We start from the raw sequence: 23,316 nt of genomic DNA, 5'->3' as shown, positions 1-23,316 counted from the left end.
ATTGTGAATATGGGAAATACATAAACAAATAGATAAATGTGCACAATAAATTCTAAATACAAAACTAAAAATAATCAAATGGAAACTAGAGAAATATAACATGTATAAGAATAATATAGGCCTATTTATGTGTGCTGCAGCAATTAGTTTATATGCTGAACGCCCTCTGGTCCCAACTTGTGAAAGTTGCTTCTGCTAACTAGGGTTGAACGCATAGAATACTGTCTATAGCTGGACAATGAGCTGTGTCCTCTGTCTTGTGCTGCGGCCCCTGGATGAATATATTGACGTGTAGTTAGCCAGAAGCCCATGCACAGCCGACCAATCAGGTGGCGGAGGAGAGGCTGTGCCTGGACCGGCTGGCAGACACCCCGGGGACAGTGCTTCGGCCGCAGCTCAGCCCTGTGGTGGTGACAGCACTGACAGCGAGGATCAGGTCCTGACTTCACCGTACCGTCTGTTTAGAGCAAGGTAGAAAATGTTTTTTGTAGATTTTATTCTGACTTACATGGAGTTTTATAACACTCAGTCCTGGCTGAGTTTGAGCAAGTTTTGTCGGGTGTTTATGTTGCCTCCTTCGATACTCCCGGATGGGATGTCTCGAAAGCTTTCAAGCTAGCTACGGCACAACAATGTACTTCCGGTAGTGACTTTCAAAATCATAAATTGTTTGACTAATGTGCGAGGTAAAAAAATAATCGGCGAGTCTCTGTAATTTTATTATGAAGGCCAAAAAGTATGTGCTTCCGGTCTTCAGATAGCGTTCATTAGCCAACTTTACGAGCCGCTGTCCCTGAGATGGCAAGAGGATTTAACTCGATATTACGCGCAGTATCGTTGCCTGAGCTGACTGTATACTGGGCCTAGTACATTTTGCCGGCGTCATTCATCTTGTCAAGACCATTTAAGTATAGTTGTGTATAGAAAACGAAAAACGAAATGGAAACTTCTTCTAAATAGTTTGGTCCATGGCGGGTGTGGAGTCGAAGTGTGATGAGTTACGTCATTTATAGTTTCCCTATCCCGGCTGCTGCCCTGCGCTGCAAAAAGTGGCCATATCAACAAGTGGCTGAAATCTAATGCAGAAACGTTTCCCTCATAAAAAAATCTGACAAGTTCATTTTACTCGTTTACAGTGCAGCTTTTTCACCTTTTCCTAGTACCATCCAAGCCTAGTGCGAAATCGTCTAAATATTTCTGAATTATTTAATTGAAGGCATTTATTTTATAGAGAAAAGTCCAGCAAGACAATACAATGGTATTATAAACAAGGGCGTCTTTCCAAAAAATACGTCATGCAAAATTCATGGCATGGATTCTTCCTGCGGTGTGTGCATTCCTGCGTGTACACCGAGAGCACAAATATCAAAAATATCTCTGAAATTTCTACATTGTAACAATTTTAGAGGGCGATTATAGATTGGCCACCTGTTATTAAAAACTACACTGTTGCACTGACAGACCTCTTTTCGTTAAGTTGAGGGTGTGTCTCCACGTCCGCAAGCGTCCAGATTTTTCGATCATACCGAATATTTGTTGAAATATTTCCGTTATTACACTTTTCACAGACATTATATTGGTTTTGTTTAGTACTTAGCAGAATTTTTTGAATTCCTTTTTAGGGCGGTTTGGTTTGGCAGCTGAAAACCACTGGGAGATGTACTGTAACAGGCTGTACACCAGGGAGGGGGAGGATTACTAGTAACACCTTGAACCTAAATAAAGCCCTTTACTATAATGTCTCTATGGGGCTACAGTAACAGTTTGTTGCTTTAAATAACAAGAGATCTTTGCGGAGTGAGTTTAATCACCAATAAATACCTGCTTATTAGACAGAACAGTGGAATGATGATTGAAAATTAGCTTCCTTTGAGAAAAAGAGATGTGGTAGGTACATGCTTGTTTTGATCATATACTATGACTATATATCGAAAAACAAATACCACTGTGAGTATACAATCTCCATTCAAAAACATTTCTTGAAATGCAAGAGTTAATAAAAACTTGTCTAACCAGTCAGCCATTGGCCCATGGGCTGAACTCAATCTACTTGCAGACTATTGCAAGTTTGAATGGGCTTGCATCATCACCAGCTGCACCATTCTCAGACTTGCAGTGGATTGGTCCCACTTAATTCTTTTTAGATGGCTGACGTGGAGCTGGTGAAGAAGATGCTGCGTGCCGTCCTCCAGGCCAACAAAGGTGGAGTGTCCCTGTCCCGTCTGCAGTCAGAGTACAAAGAGCTGACCGGGGAGCAGATACCACACAAACAGATGGGACACAACAACCTGGATGCACTGCTAGCCAGCATGCCCTCTGTAGTCCGTACCGAGCGCAGCCGCTCTGGAGAGGTGTGTGTGTGTGTGTGTGTGTGTGTGGCTGCAGGATGGTTGGTTTGAAGGATAGCTGCATAAACATATTTAGCCATAATAAAATAAGATTATTCCTAAATAATTATACATGTTCCTACCACAAAGTATCCAAAGTACTGTGTTCATAATTTGGATAGGATTTACACCTAGGGGTTAAGAGGTAATACCCTGCTCCACCTTATGATGAATCACTTATTTATAGCTGTCTGTCTACTCCTCTCTCTTTCTCTGCAGATGGTGTGTTTTGCCTCAGGAGCCAATGAGACGGCCCATGTAGCCAAGGTGGTGGCTCGTCAGCGTAGCTCCAAGAAGACCGGCCGACCCCACCTGGTCAACACCCAGATGAGGGTCAAACCGGCTGCCCCACTCGTCCTCAATGGTAAGATTTTGGACTAACCATTAACACAGCTGCTCTGCCATTTTCTTTAGCTGATCTTAAAAATTATTATCAATTCTACATAGTATATGTATATATTATTAATATTTTTTAACTCCATTCAAGCATTCATTTGCATGCAAAGCTTTGGGCTAGTCACTCAACTATGTTGGTCTCACCTAAAGTCCTGAGTGTCAGTTTATGCAGGGTTTGAAAAACATTACACGTTGCCTTTGTGCATGTGGGATTTCACGGTTTTTGTATGAAAGGCAGCAAGCTAATATATTTAGTAATTTACGGAGAAACAGAATTGGCAAGGCAGTGGTTTTTGGATCTAATGGCTTTACCATTACAGTATTCAATAGGAAACTATAATCCAGTTACACTGCACATACCACTTGTAATCTTATAGGCTTTCCCATTTATCAGCATCTTCTGAAGAACACACAGTTAGCTCTATCCAGTTACACAGGTGTTTGCTGAGTCACAAGGTGGCTTAAAATCAGTTACGTATTGAATTAAATGTCATTGCACTTACTGCTAAAAGTAAGTTTACATGCTACATCTGCTTTATAGTATGTATCTTACAGCGAATTTGAAATGATTATAAATGCCTAATCTTTGAAAGCTTGTAGTTATAGTTTTAAAGGTCCACAGCAGCCTGAAGTAGTGCAAATAAATATGGACATTACAAGATGAACAGTGAATCATGAACAGTGGTTAACACTGTTGCACTTTAACTGCAAAAAAAAACTGGTGTTGGGTATCTTTTGTGTGTTGGGCCACTGTGTGTATCCAACACTGAAATAGAACAATACTGCATATGTTTATGATTCAGATTCAGAAAGGGGGCAAGGGGCAATTCATTTTTACAGTCTATCCCATCCATGTAATAATAAGCGTAATGACAACAATCAGCATCCATATCAACATGCCAGTAACAACAAGAGCATAGATCAGATCAACGGTTTGTGTTCAGTAGCCTAATGACGAGGAATGAAAGAATGTGCATACTGATTAGTTTTCTGTACAGGAACATAATAGCGCCGGGCTGACGGCATAACTAAAAAGTCACTTAAAAGTGCATAGTCAGGTTGACTTATTTTTTTTTTTGCTTTCTGAACCACATGTTTCTTCCACAGAGAGCTGAGGTCTTTCTGCTGTACTCCAGTGATCTTGTAGCAGACCTTAAAAATGTTAAACAGACCATTTTTGGCCTTCACAGACAACCCATTAAACCAGCACACAAATGAAAATGAAATTTCTATTTTTTTTTTAAAGATTATAAGGCCTTTATTTTGACAGGACAGCTGAAGACATGAAAGGGGAGGGAGAGGGGGTACGACATGCGGCAAAGGGCCGCAGGTCGGAGTCGAACCTCTATATATGAGCGCACGCTCTACCAACTGAGCTACCCGGGCACCCACTCTTGATAAAAGTTTGATGAAGGACTTGAATGTCATTCAGATGTGAATGAATGACTAAATGGCTGCACTATTCAAAACATGTTTGACAACATAGTAAAGAGAACACTGGATGTATATCAGCACTGATATACAGTACATGTGACACAAAATGCCTCCTGACTGAGTATATACTGTATATATACCATATATTGCATATTGATGACAGAGCAGTATTGTTTATACTCTAACTAAACACATGTTTATTGACAATATATTATACTGATAGTATAATAAGCTGTAGTAAGCTGAAACCTGGAAATATATATTTAGTTCTCCATCCATCCTCTCAATCCAATTGTGCTGCAGCAAGAGAAAACTAGAACGTGACAATACAACAGGGGAAAATGCTTTTCTTTGGTGCAGCCCGACAGTTTGTGGATGAACAACTGACCTGTTTTAACTGTTGCTCTGTGGAGACCTGCACTTCCCTTGGCACTAAGAATATCACACACGTGCGCACTCAAGCAGACGGATTCACAATGTTCAGGGCTGCACAGGTGTATCAGTTTCATATGTGTATATGTAAATATGTCAGCTCACATGCAATATTACTGTATATCCACACACAATTCTTAACCTTTTTCTACTTTATTTGCTATAAATACATTCATAAACCATACTTGCACATATGCAAACATGCAATATCACAAACCTGCACACACACATACAGACATACACAAATTTCTTTTTAGCGCATACACCTCCGCTAGACTGTGATGCTGCAGAATATTCTCAGAGTCAAAGGATGAAGTAGGAGGTGGTAGTGCAGTAAGGAGAGGGAGAATAGAAAAGAGGAGTGGCAGCAAGAGTGTCGGAGGAAAAGAAAAGCAGAGGGATGGAGAAATGGGAAGGAGGTAGGGGGTGGACAGATGACAGGGAAGGAGGAAGTCGGGATGGCGTGTTCGGATTTGAGGCTAATGCAGCCTATAGCAGCTGAGACTCAGCTGCAAGCGAAGAGCATCTGATTCACACATCAACCTCTTCATCTCTCTCTAATCCTCTCCTCCACCACCTCACCAGGATATTGATATTCAGACAGAAACAGATCAGGGACTGTGTGTCCATGCCGGTGAGGTGACGCAGCATCTGCTCTGACTGTATCTGTTTGTCCTTGCCTATATCTGCATGTGGATTTAAGCTTGTGTATTCCTGCATGTGTGACTTCTGAGTTTCTGTAATGTGTATGTGTCTGGAAGTTTTATTGATTCATTAATTGGCTGATTGATTAACTGCCAGTATCATAGTTAGAGAGAAAATAATAAGATTTAGAAATCAAATTTGCCTACTAATGACTTTTTTTTGTCAGTGTTTTGTCACTGGAAAGATATAATGAGATTCAGCCAGAACAGAGAGGATGAGAAAACAGGAGAAAGTTCTAGATCTCACTGAGGAAAAGAGAAAGGAAGAAACGGGTGAAGATAAAAGAAGAGACATTAGGAGAAAGAGGGAGTGTGGGAGTGGAAATGACTAAGGGTTATGCTCAACAGGGTATATTGATGACGTCAATTAGCAGGAATGTGATGTCATGCCGGCCATGCTGTGCTTGAATGATGTAACATCACAGTGATGAGGGGTTGGACTGGTAGGTGCTGTGTTGGGATCATTGCACTCTGCTTTTCGGGCTGTTTACTGAACATACAGTGACCATCACAGATTACAGTTACTAACTCATGTTAGAATTATTCTGCTACTTGGTGTTACATGTACTTTTCTCCACTAGTAGTGATGTTACCAGTCTTAAAACTGAGAATATAATTGTTGAGAAAAATCAATCATACAATAATTGCTTGAAATAGATATTTTAACAAAAAACACAATTTATATATTTTTTGTATACAGCATATATATTGTATGTTATATTATATTGTATGCTCTTTTTCAGCAGAGCCCCACTTCATAATAACGCACATACGTTCATTCGCCTTAAATGTTCCTAGGACTGCAACCACAGTCTCCTGAATTGTGACTATTTCCCTTAAGCTATTGATAGCAATCACTGCAATACATAATTTACATTTAGAGGGTTGCTCATGTATATTATTCAAATAAATTGTTAAACATTTTGGGAAATACACGTTTCCTTTCTTGCCGAGAGTTACGTGAGAAAATGGATACCACTTATGTCTGTGCATTAACTATGGAGCAGCTAGAACCAGGCGTAGATTAGCTCGATTTAGCATAAAGACTTAAAGCCTGACTTCGTCATACTCAGATACTGCTGTGATTATGGCAAAGAGTATAGACATATAGAAGTTACTTCTATACTCTTTGATTATGGGGCGTATTGATTTCAACCGAACGAGAAAATGCCTCTGCACTCAACTGGATAGAACTACAAACAATCAGAGCAACGGAACTCAACTCAACTGTCAACAGAACTCAACACCAGACAGACGAGATGAGACCATATCCTGTCAATGGCCGAGACGGTGTATCGTCTCCATAGCAACCACTCTTTGCACTTCCGTCCTATCCATGGATGTATTAAGAGGTCCTAACTTTAGACTCTTTTTTTTTTTTTTTTTGTAGCTGGATATATCATTTGTTTCGTGTGAATATGAATGTGGATAGCGTTAGTGATAGTGAGGTGCTTGCAGCTTTACAGTTGCATTTCTAGTGATGAATCGGCGAAAACACGTTTTATTTCTCTGATTCACGGCTTTGTTCCAACGCTCTCTCTCTCTTCAGTCTCTCTCTATCGGGCGGACTTGAACAGCTGAGTCGCAGCGACACCATCAGCTGAGACGGGCCTGTTGAGGATTTTAAAATGAATGCGCTGTCGATATCTTCTATAACAGACGCAATGGAGGAATCTAGCTACACATCTCAATTCTCCGAATTCAACCCAAGCGCTCTTTGGTGAAGTGGTTGATTACGTTACTGTTGATCAATCTGTCCATCATCTATAAAGCCCGCTCTGACAATTTGATTGGTCCAAACAGCTCAAGGGATCAAGTCCAGACCGAACTTCCCGACCTCAAATGTTGTGGGCGGGGCTAAGTTCGGCTGGCATCCAGGCTGATAAAGACTGGAAACAAGGAGTAACAGCTAGCCTGGCTGTCTCCAACATTTAAAAATATGCATACCAGCACCTCTATTGGTCAATAATTAACATTTTAAAACTTGTTTGATTAATCTGTGCACAAACAGTATTGCAAAAATGACAAGTTGAGGGTTTTACAGGACATGCTGTAGCTATATATTCTTCAGACGCAGTGACTTCCTGGAGTCTGCTGGTTTTCTCTCTCCTTCCCAGCAAGTTAATCACTGAGCGTTAGAGGTTCTGGTAGGCTTCATGTTTTCCCCCTGCTTCCAGTCTTTAAGCTAAGCTAAGCAAAGCTAATCAACTCCATGCTCTAGCCATAGGCTCTAGCTCCATAGTTAATGCAGTGACATGGCAGTGTTATCGATATTCTCATCTCAACACTCAAAAGCAATTAGGCGTACCTTATCCACCATTTATTACACAATCCAATTGGGGATTTCAACAGGCAAATCCAAGAAAGTAGGCACAGGAGAGTTTTCTCAATGTTTAGTTTGCAATATTGTGTTGTTGTTGATGTCGTTGCTGCTGGCTGGCTAACTGATTGGAGCTATGCTGTTGCTCATCAGATCTACTGTGTCTACAGCTATTGAACTATCTATAACACTGTGCCCTCCAGACAGACACACTACCCTGTCTCAGCATCAGGTTTAGCTGAGTCAGGGTGTGTTGTGTGTTGTGTGTGTGTGTGTGTGTGTGTGTGTGTGTGTGTGTGGGGGGTACTTTAAGTCCATAGTTTTACTTCTCTTGTTTGCCTTCTGTTTCTCTATGCAGCCAAACCTCAGACATCTCTGAGGCAGCCAAACCACCGCGGGCGAGGCGGAGGTCGAGGAGGAGGTGGCGGCCGAGGGGCGGGACATGGAGACTTCAGACAGGCGAGGGACATGAGGGATTGCCAGTCAGAGGGCAAGACTGGGGCACATCCAAACAAGTTGTCCAATCAGAACACACCCAACAGGAAAGGGAACCCACCTGCAGAGAAGTGAGTGAGGGAAATGGTTAGGAGTAGGACACAGTTGCTTTACTTCAAATAAGTTTATAAATTTAGATGCTTTTATGTGATCAAATTGTTGTTTTTTATTGTGACAAAATACTGTTTTTTACCCTCTACAACAAAATATGGATTTTGCATTCAAGATCTAATTTGTTGCAGGCCTTTACTATGAAAAGACAACTTCAGCTCACATACCAATGCGGAAGCTTGGTTCTCACATATTTGTGGGATTTTGTAGCACAATTATACTGTATGTGGAAGTCACCAACCAGGCTTCCACACTGCTTGGGAAATCCAAGTAGAGGAATGTGCAAATGACCAACGTGATCAGAAAAGCTAGCTGTCATGCCAGAACATTTCCTGTAGATTCACTCTGCAATGCAACATGCTTTCACTATTTTATGAATGGTTTAAGACAATATAGACCACTTTCTTATATTTTCGTGTCACTCAACCATCTAGTCCAAACTACAGCCACAAGTCAATGAAAAACATCTTTTTTTCTTTCTTTCTCTCTCATTCTCTCTCACTCACTGTCCCCCTCCTCTCCTCCCACCTGTGTGGTCTGAGCTGAATCAGAATAGGCTGCTGGTGAATGGAAGCTTGGTTAAACTCTGGTTGGTTTCTGAGTGCAACAGCCTCCCTGCTGCTGCTTATTCAGCACTGGGCTGATGCTGTGCTCTCTAGATTATTCTGGTTCTCTCTGTCTGTCTCTGTCTTTATATTCCCTCCCTTCACTTAGCCACTTCTTCTTTGTACTTCTTTTCTCTGTGCCTCCTCATCTACATGTTTGGCACATTTTCATTGTTCACCTTGATCACCACCATTCTTCCTTCTCTTTCTTACACTCTCTGTAAATTCATTTGTAAATGGCTCATTATGTTTTGATTATGCTTTCCGGATTGGTCCAAATCTATTTTTCCTTTTTTTTAAATCAATACTTATTTCAACAGACTTTGGCTTCAGAGTTCTGCTGTCATTCACCATGACCTGAAATGAGTTAAAAACCTGATTCATTGTTATTGAAGAAGCCATCTAGAAGCATTGCGAGATATTATCTATCTGCATTGCTCTAACAAGAATCAAGTTTAATCCAGCTCATAGACTGGCTCTCTCACTTTCATCCATCCACAGCTCTGTTTGTCCGTTCGGTGTGAAAACAACTGACATCAGACCTCTGTGTCTCAGTGTCACCATGGGTGTCCAGTGTGCACAATGGGGCGGCAGGGTGAGAAGCCTGGTGTGTTGGCAGGGGACACAAGCCCAGAGCAGGGGGGATGTGAGCCCTTTCTAATCCCCCCTCTATTCTCTGGTAGATTAACAATTCTAAACCGACACAGAGTGAATCAGCACATCTCTCTGTATCCCTCTAGATCTTCCACTGGACAGTACACCAGCGTTATCATCATTTGTGTGTGTGTGTGTGTGTGTGTGTGTGTGTGTGTGTGTGTGTGTGTGTGTGTGTGTGTGTGTGTGTGTGTGTGTGTGTGTGTGTGTGTGTGTGTGTGTGTGTGTGTGTGTGTGTGTGTGTGTGTGTGTGCGTGCCTGCAGGTGTACTATGGGATACATGGCAGTATAAATGGTAACTTCAACAATCAAAAAAAAAGATCCAACATAGAATTATAGTTTTCAAAATAATTTTATTAAATTAAAAACACAGGAGAAATGAGTGGAGGAGACCTGAATGGGAGGGTTTTGTGTGTGTGTTCACGCTGTCTTCGTGTTTGTGTGACTGGCTGGGTAGCTCTTGGGTGTCCATACTACGACAAAGTTGTTGACGCTGAAGTCCCAGGTTCCTTTGTCAAGAAATTTACAATAATGGAAGCAAAATCAAAACAAAGGTACAGTCTTTAGTCTAACAGGCTCCAGAAAACAGTTTAACCCCAATCTAGACCTAACGCCGGCCACACACTGGCTGTGTGGCGTGTGCGTGGCGTTTCTGTTGCGTGTCAGTTGCGTGGCGGCTGCTTGGATTTTTCTATGTCTTTTCACAGCAGAAACGTGTCTGACGCGGCGCTGCTGCTGCTAGCTTTGTCTGTACACATGTATGTTTCCCATTGATTTACTGCACTCAAGCAGTAGTATACTTCATGTTAAACATAAATATCTACTGATTTGATTACAGCAAAGACAACGTCGGCAGTATCCAGCTACAAACTGAATATTTCGTTCTGTATTGACGATACATAACAATCATTTAAATCATTTAAAAAAAATAGGCGTTGGTCCTATTTCTAGCATGCACGCGTTTTCCGCGTGGCTCGAGCCGCGCCTGAGACGTGCGTGTCACGCAGGCAGTGTGCAAGCTCTAACCTGTTAACATGGGAGCTGAAATAAAACGCCACGCAGCTGACACGCTCACGCCACGCATCCAGTGTGTAGCCGGCCTTAAGCCCTATTCGCACGGGATAAGTATTATCTAGGGACCTCGTGTGAATTATAAATTACCCACCCACGTCTGATTTTCATCTGGCGCATTCGAACGGGATAAGCGAAGCCTGTGATTTTACTCAAATTTACTGACATTAAGCAACAGTAGAAACATGGGTGTGGGTAGCTCTGCTACGTGTGTTTGTGTGTGGTCAGATCTCGAGGACACACGCACACAATCTCAACCGGGTAGTCAGTCATCGTCCGAACTGCGACCTCTCCTTTTTCTTTCTCTCACTTTTTTCTCCGGGTGGTGTCAAGCAGGGTCCGGTTAGAAACATAAAACCAAACATTTCACCAGGTTAAAATCTATTAGCTCAAGCTTTACGCTTGATTTATTTGTAACATTAACCTCTAATTATGAAGTGAGCCCCTCTCGCTTGATTGTGCATTATTTTTGATAAGCTATTGCTTGGAGATGTCTTGTCGTTATCTCTAATGTATGATACAAACATAAAAAATATACTTACCGCATGCTGCTATACATGTCATCCATCACCATCTAATCATTCTTTTTGTCTTCGCACTTTGGTGGTTTTCATCTTTCTCTTTCTGCAAATTGTATATGATGTATAGCGACATGACCCAGCACCCAAAACACTGTCAAAACACTCCAACACACCCTCCATTCTTCGCGAAAAATGGATAAAAAGGCGCAAAAGAAGGAAATAGGTACCTTGAAAAAACAAAAAAGCCCCGCCAAATCCTGGACAAATCAGAGATGCCATTCGCACGGGACTAATATTATCACAGGACCTCCGTTTTCAGCGAAATATGGTAGGTCATTTGCGGGGGAATTATTACTTTACAAATTACAGACATGACCGATTTGCACGGGATTAAGATCACAGACAACCTCCGCAATTATTACAAATGACTGGAGGTCACCAGGTAATACTTATCCCGTGCGAATAGGGCTTTAGACTACAAACAATGTCACCATAAGGTGCACTCAGTAGCTGTTTGTGTCAATTTTAATCTTATTGCATTACTTTTTGTACTGCAAAGTTGCAATGTTTTTTGGAATAATACAAATTGGGCTACCAATAGATAAATTCCTCCCCATTGCTACCAATGGACACCTCAACATTTATTCTACTGGACTGGCCAATTTTGGTCATTGGCTTCCTTCAGGAAATGATTAATTGAAGCTTAAACTATACGTAAAATAAGAATTTGTCTCTGATAGTAGCAGTGGGTTTGTGTTCAGTCCAGAGAACCATCAGTGATGGTTGATCCTGCTGAAAATAGCATTTAGGTCAGTGGAGTGCACAGATTGCTGATGTTATGTTCTGTGATCTATGTATGGGAAATGAAGTCCTTCAAATCTTCTCACAGCCATTTAGGCTCACAGAGTTAACAACCTTTTTGCTCAGTTTATTGATTGCTTGCTTCCATTATTAGCCATGTACCAGGATGAGCCAGGGGTTGTGACTGAAGAGAAAGACAAGAAGTCGATTGACAGGCTGAATCAGGAGAATTGGGAGGAATGTTTTAACAATGCATTTACTGTATCACTGAGGTGACTGATCTGAACAACAGGCACCTCAAGGTTGGAAAGAAGAGGATATGGGAGGGGTGGAAAGAAGGAAAAGATTGACCTACAAGATACAATTACTGAAATTAAAATCAGTTCAGCTATGTCCACGAAAAGAGATGGATATTTTACACAATGTAAAAATCTTTCCATGCATTCTCAGTTTGTCGCTGACTAGGTCTGAGGAGTAGCATCTACAGTGCAATGCTGTATCCAGTGTATCTCGTGACCCATTGTTCTAGACCAATGGGGATGAAGGCAGTTTGATTAATGGGTTGTGTTACTGAGGGCAAACCGAAAAATACTCGGTCTTGTGCTGAATTTAAGCTGGTTATCTGGTTAGACTTTGAGATATTACCAAAGTCCTTTTTAAAGATGTGCTTTGCCTAATAGATTAGGAATCAGAGATGCAGCACAGAGCCAGGCCAAGCCGAGCCTTAAAACTGTAGTCAGAGTGAATTTCTCTAAACCATGCACAAAGATGAAAAAAACATTGTTTCAAGTCTGTCTTCTGCACAATTTCCTACTCTTCCAGAGTCCATAGAAACTAATGCTCCTCGTTCTCTTGCGTTAAGGTCAGACAAGAGGATGACCCTCCCGTCACGGTTTCAGAAGGAGGTGCATGCTCACCTTTCCAGAAACTCCCAACAGACCAGTCGTAAGTAGGACGTGCTGCTTTTTATTTAGCTGAAAATACATTTTGTGTAGCGTTTCGTCCTCTGAACGAACAGAAATGTTGCCCAGACCTGTATAACTTCAGACAGTTCAAATGCTGGCCAGCTGCTCTAGGCATCACCAGAGGACATTTAACACTCAACTAAGTAAAGAACAGTTTTTCAGTGTCATGCTGTGCTCCTGTGCTGAAGTATCGAATCATGTCTCTTATAGCAATAGCAACACCATTTTACTTGGTTCTCACTACTCTTTACCACCATTACTTTAACTAAGAATGTGTTTGTTGTCATGTTGCCTGTTTGAAGAAGGGCTATGGCCTGCATAGTCTGGGGAAACACACTGGAATGTAATAAACTGCATCGCTTTGAGGCACATACAGTATGTTCGAAGGCTTCAGCCTTTTCAGATGTTTTTTTCATGCCCCTACAGACCGAAGAGACTGTTAAAGTTTGATACTGATTGGTTTAAGAGCTGATGCTTCCTGTATGTAAAGACACATCCCTGAGTGAGGAGGAAATGATATTCATGTGAGTCCCTCCCTGTTTAGAAAATGTGCAAGACCTACACCTTACAGTGCTGGTATAACAAGGCTCTTTTTGATTATTCTAGGGATTCACACTTTAATATTGAAAATTAGAAACGCCTTTGGCAATAGCCAGTACAAATATCCTTATTTGGATGAATACTGACTGTCAATAAGTTTCAAGCGGCATGTTTCAATGGAATTTTTGACAGTGTTTTATTAAAGGCAAAAGAAGCCTGAAGGTCAATGGGTTGGTTTCTTTGAGTTTTTTCCTCATTTTCTGATCTAGCTCAACAGAGCAACAGACCAATCCAGGTGCAAAAGGAAGCATGACTTTGTTTGTGAAGATGCCTCATTATCATTCTTCTTTTTGAAGAATCCATCCATCTCTTTCAAGACTCAAGTGCCTTTGTTTCGGGGAAAAAGCATGCCATGCGATCCACAAGTTTCTGGGGCAAGAAGATCAAAGTTGTAGAAGCAGTAATTGCTTGCATGTGTGTGTAATCTCCCTTCTGTGTTTTTTCTCTAACCTTCCAGCCGCCTTGAATCTCAACGAGAGCCTCGGCTCGGGGAAAGGAAAGCCCTACGACCCTCAGCAGGTCCAGGGTCGAATCACGGAAATCCTGGGGAAGTACAGTAATGGGTTCTGGGTGTCAAAGCTGCCTCAGATCTACAGAGAGCTGTACAAACAGGACATGCCCACTGAGGCCCTCAAAGACCTGGACACCTGGACACACATATGCACTGTGTGTACTCCTTACTCTATATATAATATAATATGCACAGGTAGACACTATGCACAAAATCCTGAAAACAAAAACCCCCAAAGCACTCTGCATAGAAACACAAATCACAGGGCAAGAGAAATAGGAATTTTTGAACCACTTATGATCTGTAATTAGTTTACCAAAGATGCATTTTGAGGCTTGGCAGAGGTTAATTGACAAGCCTGTGCACTCTTGTCAACAACAAATTAATACCAATCTTAAAAGTGTATTGTAAAATGCTTAGTTCATGAATTTATAGTCATGGTCAGTCTGTATCGCCTACAAAATGGTTTTATAATAAGTCCTTTCCATTTATTCTCCTAGGTAGAGAAAACCTGCAGCAGCAACCCATCAGAGCTGCTACTCTACCCTGCCAAGGAACAGACCACCACATCCTCCCCTCCACCCACCCTTACCCCAAACTCCACCTCTGCCCCTGTCCCAACTTCAAACATCCCCACAGACAAACCCGTGCAGTCCCCCGTCCAGCAGAGACCCCCTAGCATCCATCTGACTCGCTCTGGTTCTCGCTCTCCCCAGAATCCACCATCGTCCTCCTCGTCCCCCAGCCCCCCCTCCTCCCCTGCCACCCCCAGCCCCGACCTGAAGCTGAAACTGGAGGAGCTGCTGGTGAAGTACTCCAATGGCCTGTGGGCCCACGCGCTGCCTAAGCTCTTCCAGGACACCTACAAAGTCAGTAACATTTTCAAACACTATCATATTAACGTCATTGCCAAACTCAGGAGCCAGGTGCACTTTTTTTAATATAAATATTTGTTTAATTTTATATATCTACAAGTTTAAACTTCCCGGACACGTCCTGGAGAACCTTCATCTCCTCTCCGACATCTGTACCATCGACTACCCGATGCCTGACAACCCTAAGAGGGCCATCCTGTATCGGAGGAGCAGCAGTGGAGGTGGAGGAGGAGAGGATGAAAACTGTAACAGGAGGAACTCCTCAGCCAGCGAGGAGGAGCTGAGGCTGAGGCAGGAGCTGGGGAGGAGGCTCAGTAATCACGCCGTGCCTTCTCTGCAGATTCCCAAAGAGGAGTACCCCTCTGTGCTAGTGGTGGAGGCCACCAACACCAATGGAGTTATCCTCAGGTAGGAGAGAACTGTATGTGTAAATGTACTGTAATGGCGCTTACCCACTGCTAGTACCAGCTCTACTCGGCTCGGCTAGGCCGCGGTGCCCCGTCCTACGTTTTCCATTGCAGATTTAGTACCACCTCATGCGTGAGGCCGCAGGAAACTGCCATGACCTAACGCGACACACACACACACACACACACAGAACGTCGAAAGGTGTGTTGTTTTTGACTCTCGGCATGTGGCTGTTGCGACAGCCAGAAGAAACATTTTGTTTCAGAAGAAGCTGGAGGCAGCAAAAAAAAAAACTGCTGGCTAAACTATTTAAAAATGGCGGGTTTGTTCAGTACACCCCCGTCTGTCGCTAGCAGTGATGACGCATTGATAAGTGATATTTCTCTCCGACCAATCAGTAACCTGCAGGTTTTCACGTCACCTTTTGGTATCGCCTCAGCACGCTTGGAAGGTGAATTGAGTTGAGGCGAGTCGAGCAGGGACCATGTAATGGAAAAACACCATAAGACAGGACAGTTCATAAATCTCTCACTGTCTGTCTTTCCTCCTCTCTTAGGTACATTGGTGAAGGTTACTCCCAGGCCCAGGAGTCCATGGAAGATGAAATGAGGGAGTTTTATGGCCTTGACCAAAGCAGTCCAACTCCTTTGTCATCTCCATCCTCTGGCCAACTTGTTGCTGTCAGGGCTGAGGAGGAGGAGGAAATTCTGAGGGCGCAAGTCTGCGAGGTCATGGCTGACAAGGCCAAGGTGAGAAGTCAAAAACTTAACTAAGGACACTAATTGTTGAAGGCCAAGTAACGGATCCAAGACAAATGAATCAAAAAGTGTAGAAATCCTTCCAAACTCAGAGGAGGCAGATGGTGATTTGCTTAAGCTATGGGAAAGGTTAGCAGGGGGACTATGAGATCTTGTGATGTGAGGAAATGTCAGTTATCCCTGTGGTTTTTATAGGTGTACTATGTGGATCATGGCTTCTCAGAGGTGATCAGCACAACCAAAGTGTTTGAGCTGCATGAGAAATTTTTCCAACTGCCTTTCCAGGCGACTAAATGTAAACTTGCAGGTGAGTCTGACTTTTTCTTATTTTTCCCTACTCCCTCATTTATTGGCCTCTAGTTCAAATTGATGAATGTGTGTGTGTTTGTGTGTGTGTGTGTGTGTGTGTGTGTGTGTGTGTGTGTGTGTGTGTGTGTGTGTGTGTGTGTGTGTGTGTGTGTGTGTGTGTGTGTCTATCTGTCTAGGCCTGGAGCCATTCTGTCAGGAGCCTGCTGTGCTGAAAAAGTTTGAGACAATGGCAAGTGGAAGGATCCTATTGGCTGAGATCCTAGAGAGAGGGCAGACCCCTCTTGTTGTCCTGTACGACACGTCGCAGGATGATGATGTCAACATCAACGCTGCCTGCATGAAAGCCCTGCAGGACAAGACACTAGCCAGCCCGTTACAGGTAGAGGAGAGTTTGTGTATGTGCGTTGTTGTGTCAGTGTGCGTTTGTTTGTACATCTCACTAAACTCTTATTACTGGCTCTCCTCAGGTGAACAGCGCTTATATGAAGGTGACTGTCAGAAGCGTCTGCTCAGATGGGACCATCTACTGTCAGCTGCCCTCAAGAGGCCTTGCCAAGCTGAATGTGATACTGGAGAATATAGAGACATACTTCCAATTACAGGTTAAATCCATGCTACATTTGATGTCTCATTGACTTTTGAAACTGTAAAAATGTCCACTCTTTATTCAGTTGTTGATGCAAATATGCCATAGATTTTAATTGTTGACCAAACTTTTAAAATCACACCAATGAGCTACACTGATACAAGGTCTTTCATTACAACAACTATGGACATGTTAGTTTATTTTGACTCAGTGAGGCATTCATCATCCTGCTGCCTTAAATACTCATTTGAGCACCAAATCTGTAGTAATCCACGGAACCATCCATGCACTAACGGTTTATAAGTAATGTTGGCTAAAAACTACAGCCTTTTATTTGTGTAGCTTCACATGTTACCATTTTTAAGTTCAGTAGCTGCAGCTATTGCATTAGCATCTGCACTAGTAATTCTGTATTTAACAATATAAAATGTTGTAAATGTTGGTAAATGGAACACACATGGGGTGCACACAGATGGGTTGCATACTCCTGATTGGAAACAAGAAGAGAACAATATAAAACTTCCTTGCAATGTGTATATGTGTTCATTCCAACATGTTTGTTAGTTATGCTCCATATTCACAAGGAGTAAACGCAGGACTCACACATTCATCATTGAAAGCCTTTTGTGAATTTATTTGTGTTGTGCTGCTACTTTCAGGCAGAGTTGTGGACAGATTGAGATTAGGGTTGATAATCTTACCAAGCCACTTTATCTGTTAGCAGCACAGTAGAGGTGTGCCACTGCTGTAATCTAAGGCTTAGTCATGCTTTACGTCAGTGTTTATGTAAACACAGTGGAAGCTTTATTGTACTTTACCAAGCTTGCAAGTCCAGAGAAGTTTTTTTGAAGTCATCAAGCATGCAGGAAAGTAATAAGACCTTTACACATCATTTTCATTACATACTTTATGCAAATTATTTCCATGACATGTAGCAAACTGGATGGTCTGGTTTTGTTTTTCTAGTCAGAAGGAAGTTCAGAGAATGACTTTCACATTTTGATAACCAAAATGGTTTGGTAATCCATAGTTGAGACAAGCAAAAGGTATGTTGTTTATCTATTAGGGTAACTCCCTCTGCTAGTGTGGTAACATTGGTGTCATCAATCAACCGTTGTGAGTAAATGTAGAAGTAAGAACATAACTCCTCTACGATTAATTTGACCCTAATTCCAATTTATGATGTTTTAATTTCTGTAAACATCAACAACCCCTTTCCATTTCAAGGAACCACAGATCTAAAGTCCTAATCTCTGATGTCATTGCAGTGTACACCTGCAGCAGACTGAGTGGACCTGTGAAATGTTTGTGTGAGCTTTTACAGTATCATTTTATTGCAGTCGTAAAGCAGCAGTTACACATACTCAGTAACCTTGCCAGTCCAGAGGAAGTACAGTCAGATTCAACAATAATCTGATACTACCGGTTTCTTGATGAAACAAATTTCTGTTCCAGGTAACATCAGAGTTCCTGGTGTCCAGAGTCTTCTGTGGGAAAGGATGTCTGGCTCGCTACAAAGGCAAATGGTCCCGCGTAGAGGTAAGGTGTCACTGTTCCCTGCAGCACAGATGGTGAATTGCTAAACAAATCCACATATGATTGACGTTGGCCTGACAAAGGGAATAAAGTCACAACTGCACAATAGAGGCAGGTGTAGTTACCCTGACAGCAGAGATTAAAAAAGAAAGACCGTCCATAAATAGTGTTTTATTCCCTGCACATTTTTAACTATAAAAAAATGAGGTTTTCCTGTCTATGTTTCTGTCTTTAGATCACCAACCTGCATGGCAGCAGAGTGCTGGACATCCTGTTCATTGATGTGGGTGTCCAGGCTTCTGTAGAGGTGTTTGAGCTGAGAGAGATTCCACCGCAGTTCCTCTATGACCTCATGGCCATCCCTCCACAGGTCAAAGCACAGAGTGTGAAAAACAGTCAAGAGCAATGCTAATGCTCAAAGGAAATGTTTTTTTGTGTACTGTTGTATTGAGGACAGAGTCCTCATACAGTCCTATTGGTTATCTGAGAAAATGACTTCCAGCAACCTTTTTTTTAGGCTGTGAAGTGCTGTCTAGCAGACCTGGCTGTCAGTGTTGGATCCTGGAGTCCAGAGGCTGTCCAGTGGCTTCGAGAGAAAGTGCTTACCACCACAGACTGTAGCATGAAGGTAAATTGCTGGCCGCCCTTCCTTAACATCTAAACATCTTCAGTTTTTTTTAAACCACAGTGATGATAGTTATTTGTTTTAAAAATCACTCAAATTATGCCCTCATTGGTTCAGTACCTCTGTTTTTCTTCCTTATGTACCTCCCACTGACCTTGACATCCTGACCAAGGTTGCCAAGGTAGATGAAACCAAGCGCTGCATCTACGTCCACCTTTTTACCGACAAGAACTTCCACGACCCGGCCCGCAGCCTCAACCATCAGATGGCCCAGTCCGACTTGTTCAAACAGCAACCAGATGTTTTCCTGACGAGCCACAGGTTTCTGCTGCTTTTTTATTCACTGTATTATCCCTTCACTATCTAGCTAATTAAGTAAAAACTTATGTAACTTATACACTAAATTACTTGTTTTTTTAATTTAATTTCACAGGCCTGCCAAGATCTCCACAGCGACTTTATCCTCCAAGACTCCCAGCACCAGTGACTACACTAATGGAAGTCCAACATCAACTTCTGTCCCAGCCAAGCCTCATCTCAGGAAGGCTCTATCAGGACCCAGAGGAGGTGGAGGAGGCAACATGACCACCACCAGCCCACCAGAGACACCATCTGCCCCCTCATCCTCTCTCCAGCTGCCACCGCTGCTAGAGCTGCCCCCAGCAGGTAATGGAGATAGTGGAAATCACTTCTGGCCTTACTATAGCCTAGAAAATCATGTGTTCACGTGTAAGTCTTTTTCTTCTCAGGAAACAACATAGACGTCTATGTATCAGTGGCGTGCCATCCAGGCCACTTTGTGCTGCAGCCCTGGAGAGATATGTACAAACTGGTGGTGTTGATGGGAGAGATGATTCTCTACTACAGTAAAACTGAGCAGAAACCACTCAACGTAGAAAAGAATCATATATATGCTGCTAAAGTGGAGAATAGGCGAGTTACTTTGATTTCCACTGAGTATTTGGGGGGGCTTTTGTCTTGTTTCTGTCTGTTGTAGATATTCAATAACAAATGGAAGCAGCTGTGCGTTGCCTAAATAGATCCACTCTTCCTCCTTCTCTTTTCTCAGCTGGCACCGTGTGTTAGTGAAGGGAGTTCTGACCAATGGGTTGGTGTCTGTGTACGAGTTGGACTATGGTAAACATGAGCTGGTCAGCTGCACACAGCTCAGGCCTCTGATCAAAGAGTTCAGACAGCTGCCGTTCCAGGGAATCACTGCTCAGCTGGCTGGTGAGTAGAGAGTACGGAGCTCCACCACAACAGAGTCTGATGGTTGTTGTTGTTAAGGTCACTAAGGTAACATACAAACTCCCAGTGGTGGATTGACTTTATATTTCTACTTTACTACATATCAGAGGCAAATATTGTACTTGTTATACAATAACTAAATGCATAACTACATTACTATGACACAGTAATAGTTAATTGTTACCTTAAAGATTCATAGTTTACATATAAAGCATATGATGATCCTATAAAATATGATTCATTTTTATAAATTAAACTGTACTTTATACTACTTGTTAACTCTAACTACTTTTTACAAATATTTAGAATTAGCTTCACCTCAGCCTACTCTAATGTACTATTGTGTTTTTGTATAATGAGTACATTTGTGTTTGATACATGGTGTACATTTTGCTGATAAAACTACATTCTGTGCTATTAGTTAAGTAAGATTTTTGAATGGTGGACTTTTTCTGTATTTTACATGATTATATTGTTAGGTTTAATTAAAGGATCTGAGTACATCTTTCACGACTGCCAAACTCTGCCTGAGCCTTAGCTCCAATACCTGCCAGGAGGGATACCATAACAATAAATTATTGCCTTTCTTATTTTAGCTAAAATTCAATCAATATAAACTCACTAAACATAACACTTTCTTGATTAAAGGGGAAGCATCCCACATGTGCTTTAACAAATTTTTTTTTGTTAAAGATTATTTTTTTGGCATTTTTAGGCCTTTATGTGACAGGACAGCTGAAGACTTGAAAGGGGAGAGAAAGGGGGCGGTGACATGCAGCAAAGGGCCGCAGGTCGGAGTCGAACCCGGGCCGGCTGCGTCGAGGAGTAAACCCCTATACTGTATATGGGCGCCCGCTCTACCAACTGAGCTATCCGGGCGCCCATGTGCTTCAACAATTTAATTAGAAAATAAAAAAATAAAAGAATTGTGAATTAAGTTAAAAAAAATTAAGTTATTAATGTTCCTCAGTGAAACACAATGTATTTAGTAAGCACATCATTAGAATGGTTATGACCAAGCAAGCAAGTGCCTGCCAGGCGTTTCCTTTATGTATCATTCAATGTTAGCATTGTTTCGTTACCATAAAAGTGAGCTTAACCTTCACACCTGTTTTCCTCGCAGGGTTGAAGCAGAGGCAGTGGTCCGAGGAAGCGTCCATCGTTTTCAGGAACCATGTGGAGAAGAAACCACTTGTGGCCCAGCTAGAGGCCGTACAGGAAGCCACAAACCCATGGGACAGGAAGTTGATGGTCTTCCTGGTTGACACTTCACAGGAAGAAAGGGACATCTGGGTGCATGACATCATGACTGAATTTGCTGATGAGCTGACCAAAGAGCTGTAGACAACAGAAGACCGTTGACAAGTCTTACTAGCCTAGCAGTTGTCCTGTTGCTCAATGAAGACACTGTGAGTTGTGGATAGACAAAATAGAAGACGCAAAGGTATGAAAAATGAAGGAGAAGTTACAGGAAGAAGTGAGATTGAGAGGTTTGATAGCATGTAGGGACTGGCATTAACAGAAAGACAAGAGGGGTAGGTGTTGTAGCCTTTTGCTCGTTGTGTTTTGGGCTGTACATCGAAGGATGTTGTGATGTGATTTTGAGTGACTGCAGTGTGACCATTGGACATATGGACTATGCATGATGTTGGTCCAAACTTGCCACAAATACTCAAAACATGCCTTCAGCTTACATTAACAAACTGCTGAATCGATCCATAATATCCTCACAAAGCTGTTGAAATGATACAACATGCATTATTATACCATTCGGTAGGGGCTTTAATCCAGAGCGGCATCTTCAGTACCGTCAGTTTTAGTGTGTGTCATCCTGGGGACGCCTGAATACCCTCAAACCTGCCAATGTTTGCACCATGCAAAGTGCACAAAATGTTAAAATGAACTCTGCTCACATGCTAGGACGACATATATGCATTTGTTTACCAAATCTGCTTTTCGGGTGGTATTTCTGATTGTCATAAAATGTCTAAACGTTAGAGCAAGCATTCCACAGAGAAGTTAAGAAATAGACGAGTCAGTGACTCATGGGAGACATGCATAATGCAGAGAGAACAGTAGGTAGTTTACACTTTTTGTATATGCTCGAATAAACCGTTTTAGTTTTTGCAGTTGCTACTTTTTGCATATACATGCTGACACAGAGTGTACTGTACTTACTGACCAAGCAAGACACAGAAACAGAAGTTAATTGGGTTTGGTGAGGAGGGATATACTTGATGTAAGATATGTTTTTATCCCAACATTATTATTTTTTTTTTAGTGGTGGTACATCCTGGCAGAAGATTGAGATTTTCCATTGAATTGAAAGAATAAGACAGACAGTTCCTCAGACTTCTGACTGTGCATTCCTTAAAGCCCACTTCCTGACTCCTGTGATAGCAGTGGCACGTCTATCTCTTCTCCTCCTGTGAAACACTGAGTTTAGTATCTCTCCTGATTTCTGTTTTCTGACACTGAGACTTTGATTTCACCAGATCACATGCTGCATGTTGCAGATCTTTCTTAATTGTGCATATATACAGTAGTTGGATGTTATAATAAGAAGCAGATTGAGTTACCAGTTGTGTTTTAGATTTTCAAATAGGAAATAAGTTGTTCTCATGGTTGGTTCCAGTGCCACCATCAAATGTTGGCCCGGATGTGGGATTTTATTCTAAAATGTGACTTTTTTTTCGGACACACCTGCACCATGGTTTTGGATGTAGAAATGCTTCTCCATTTCTGAAGACTCCAATTCTGACAAAGCTCAAAGCTGCATTGTTGTTAACAATTGACATGTGAAATGAATTTAATTTATATATAACTTATATTCTCTAGAAGATGATAATTACTTCAACCATTTTGTTGTTTGACAATGACCTGGAGGTAATAAAAGACTTGTTTTTTGAATAAAGTCTGTTTGAGAGGTTTAAATGTGATGAGTCCATTAATTACTTATTAAAT

General features: G+C 41.9%; 1 protein-coding gene across 2 annotated transcripts; it reads left to right on the top strand.

The window, feature by feature from the left end:
• The first annotated feature begins 294 nt into the window (after positions 1 to 294).
• Positions 295 to 23,286, top strand: tdrd7b (tudor domain containing 7 b). Of its 2 annotated transcripts, XM_039822836.1 has the most exons (20): positions 295 to 471; positions 2,145 to 2,351; positions 2,607 to 2,751; positions 8,032 to 8,239; positions 12,794 to 12,876; positions 13,954 to 14,162; positions 14,508 to 14,876; positions 14,983 to 15,290; positions 15,847 to 16,039; positions 16,244 to 16,355; positions 16,534 to 16,736; positions 16,825 to 16,959; positions 18,399 to 18,482; positions 18,715 to 18,849; positions 18,997 to 19,107; positions 19,277 to 19,425; positions 19,538 to 19,770; positions 19,854 to 20,037; positions 20,174 to 20,334; positions 21,476 to 23,286. In XM_039822836.1, exons 2-20 carry the CDS (start codon positions 2,145 to 2,147, stop codon positions 21,694 to 21,696), a joined length of 3,450 nt encoding a protein of 1,149 aa, XP_039678770.1. In that variant the 5' UTR covers positions 295 to 471; the 3' UTR covers positions 21,697 to 23,286. The 2 variants fall into 2 exon arrangements, with proteins under 2 accessions (XP_039678770.1, XP_039678771.1); XM_039822837.1 differs by lacking the exon at positions 2,145 to 2,351.
• Positions 23,287 to 23,316: the final 30 nt, after the last annotated feature.

This window comes from Perca fluviatilis, chromosome 14, assembly GCF_010015445.1.
Source record: "Perca fluviatilis chromosome 14, GENO_Pfluv_1.0, whole genome shotgun sequence".
Taxonomy (NCBI): Eukaryota; Metazoa; Chordata; class Actinopteri; order Perciformes; family Percidae; genus Perca; species Perca fluviatilis.
Note: the sequence above shows the minus strand (reverse complement) of the source record. Positions and strands in the feature narration are given on the sequence as shown.